Source organism: Penaeus japonicus, unplaced genomic scaffold, assembly GCF_977035675.1.
Source record: "Penaeus japonicus unplaced genomic scaffold, GWHDUDI00000001_assembly GWHDUDI00000018, whole genome shotgun sequence".
NCBI lineage: Eukaryota > Metazoa > Arthropoda > Malacostraca > Decapoda > Penaeidae > Penaeus > Penaeus japonicus.
Genome location: NW_028234420.1, coordinates 15,638,106 through 15,640,605, shown reverse-complemented (window position 1 = coordinate 15,640,605; position 2,500 = coordinate 15,638,106). Strand labels below are relative to the sequence as shown.

The window sequence follows — 2,500 nt, the reverse complement described above, 5'->3', positions numbered from 1 at the left end:
GTTATTTGATCCGACCCGTTTGATAGTTATAAGCTAGTGACAATATGGTTAAGTCTGAAAGTATACTTTCTTTAATTTTAAAGAATTTTGAAGCTGCGGTGGTTCAGCAACTTAATTTCGTATAATCTTTCAAGTTAACAGCTAAATACAAGAGAATAAGATGATTGTATATGGCTAAAATGATATACTTTTCTGGTGCGTTTGACCGCGTGTTACCTTGTCTTTCCTTATAATCTCTAGTCTTTAAGACAATACGACCCGCTTGCCCTTCCACGTCCCGCTAAACTTCCTTGCAACGTGGAACTCTTCCGCTCCTTCCCCACACCCTTACCCCCCCTCCCAACCCCGAGACTTCCCCGTCCTTAACCCCCACGTCGCGAAGCCCTACGAGCGTGGTAGTATTTCTCGTAAGCTTTGACTCTCCACTTCTTGATAACTTGACTCATCACTACAGACACGTACTCACCACTCGAGCCGCGTCGATGGTCGCCGCACTTACGAATAACCACCACAAGGCACCATATTCATCTCTCAGTCATAACCCTAGTAGAAATCAATATATATATTTTTTCAACTAACGACTAAAATCCCTCAAAATACCATACTCATATTGATTTTAACGAATGTAAATAACCTCTAATCAACGCCCGTCTTCCGCCCTTCCTCCGCCACAGATGCCGTACCAGTTCTCCTACAACATCATGGACGGGATCTCCACCGTCTATTCCTCGAGGACGGAGGAACAACTGGAAGACGGTCCTCTGGTTGGGAGCTACTCTTACCTGCGTCCCGATGGCGTCTACATGACCGTTATGTAGGTGTTTTGGTTTGTTAGTTTCTCCCTTGTTTATTCTTTATTTTCCCTCGTTTATTCTTTCCCCGGGTAATTCTTGCCTTCTCGAGAACCTTCACCTTCACTGCCGAGTTTCGCAACTGGAGCGCGCGGCTCTCTCGACTGGCTTTGTTACGCGTGTATTTATAGAACAAAGTGTATGTGTGTCTCTGGGTGGTTGTCTCTACACCTGCTCACCGCCAATGACCCTCCCCTTTACTCTCCCCTTTACTCTCCCCTTGCCTCCAACCCCTCTCGATCCCCCGCAGGTACACGGCCGACGAGAATGGGTACCGCGCCGAGGTGAAGGAGAGCCTCGAGGCACCCCTGGACCTCCAGACCGTCGAGGACAATCGCGCTAAATACGAGGTAATAAAAAAGTCTACGGACGACGCACGATCAACTTCATTTACTCCATAACTGATTTACAAAAATAATAGTTTGTTAGTAAATAAAAGACTCAATGAACTCTCCTGAGATAATCATTTGACATGTATCAAGTCTAAAGGAACGGTTTATGAGGCGAAAGTCCCACAAAAAGCAACATACTTCTCAATGAAACCGACTTTCCCCTCCTCCAGGTGAGCCTACCCGGAGCAGAGACGTACCTAGTGGATGTAACTGACGAGGAACTCCGCGAATACATTCTCCAGGCGGCGGCTTTCGAGTCCTCGCAGGTCCAGGCGACAACCCCGCCGCCCCAGACCCAGTCCCAATCTCAGACCCTTACCCAGTCCCAGACCAACTTCCAGTCCCAGACCTCCACCCAGACCCAACCCCAGCCACAGGGCCTGGGCTCCGGCTCCGGCTCCGGCTCCAGCTCCAGCTCTAGCACCAGCTCACAGACTTCTAGCTCTAACACAAACCTATCGCCGCCAGTGAGAGGTGTTCAGCCTCCATCAGGCTACAGCTACCCCCAGCCTTCAGTCCCTTTCACTTACGCCCAGCCTTAAAGCTTTTCCTCCCCCTTTCACTCCTCAAGAGAGTTCCTTCTCGCCACAGAAAGAGGTGATTAAAAAAAAAAAAAACTTTCTGACCTATGTATTTATATATTCTTGATCTCATTACTGTATTTCGTTAGAGAATAAGTATCTATTACGAAATAAACTTTTCAATATTACTCATCTGCATTCTGTATATACCTATACAAATTCAGAATATTAAAATCCAGCAGACGTCACTTCTCACCAAAATTAGTCGAACAAGAGACAATACCCGTAGCATCTAAAATAAACGACACAATATTCACCTAGACTACCTTAAAGTCCCATGGTATTCACAAAATATTTCCATATAGAGCAGAACAACAACAACAAAAAGGATTCATAAAAATAACAGCGAAAGAGTATCGAGAGAAGTTCTTTCTCGACTTTTTGAAAATGCGGTTCTCCTTTTATTGTCCTGAACCTTCCTTTATGGCATTAAGTTCGTCGGGTTCCCCCTCCATTCACCGTACAAATAAATAAACAAAGAAAAAAAAGAAAAAAGTGCAGAGTAAATGACCCTAACAAAAAAAAAAAAACAAGTCAGAAACCCCCCCCAAGATGTCCCAAATCCCTGGCCCATCTCTAACCTCTAATCGGAACCGACCTGGCTTGAGGGTGCCCTGCAGCGCGGCGGGCCCTCCCGGGGACACGGCCTGGATGTAGAGGCCGTGGTCGACGCCCT

The 2,500-nt window shown here is 46.4% G+C and overlaps 2 protein-coding genes across 2 annotated transcripts in view; one reads left to right on the top strand and one right to left on the bottom strand.

The window, feature by feature from the left end:
• LOC122260036 (uncharacterized) overlaps positions 1–1,922 on the top strand; it is a 4,306-nt gene extending 2,384 nt beyond the window's left edge. The window contains exons 4-6 of the mRNA XM_086547000.1: positions 675–814; positions 1,102–1,201; positions 1,414–1,922. Coding sequence (XP_086403126.1) covers positions 675–814; positions 1,102–1,201; positions 1,414–1,785 — 612 coding nt within the window. The 3' untranslated portion in view covers positions 1,786–1,922. The remainder of the gene's footprint in view (positions 1–674; positions 815–1,101; positions 1,202–1,413) is intronic.
• The window catches only part of LOC122260034 (tyrosine-protein phosphatase non-receptor type 13), a 269,480-nt gene that overhangs the window by 25,564 nt on the left and 241,416 nt on the right, over positions 1–2,500 (bottom strand). Inside the window, exon 18 of the mRNA XM_086546651.1 lies at positions 2,423–2,500. This exon is cut by the window's right edge and continues 156 nt beyond it. Coding sequence (XP_086402777.1) covers positions 2,423–2,500 — 78 coding nt within the window. The remainder of the gene's footprint in view (positions 1–2,422) is intronic.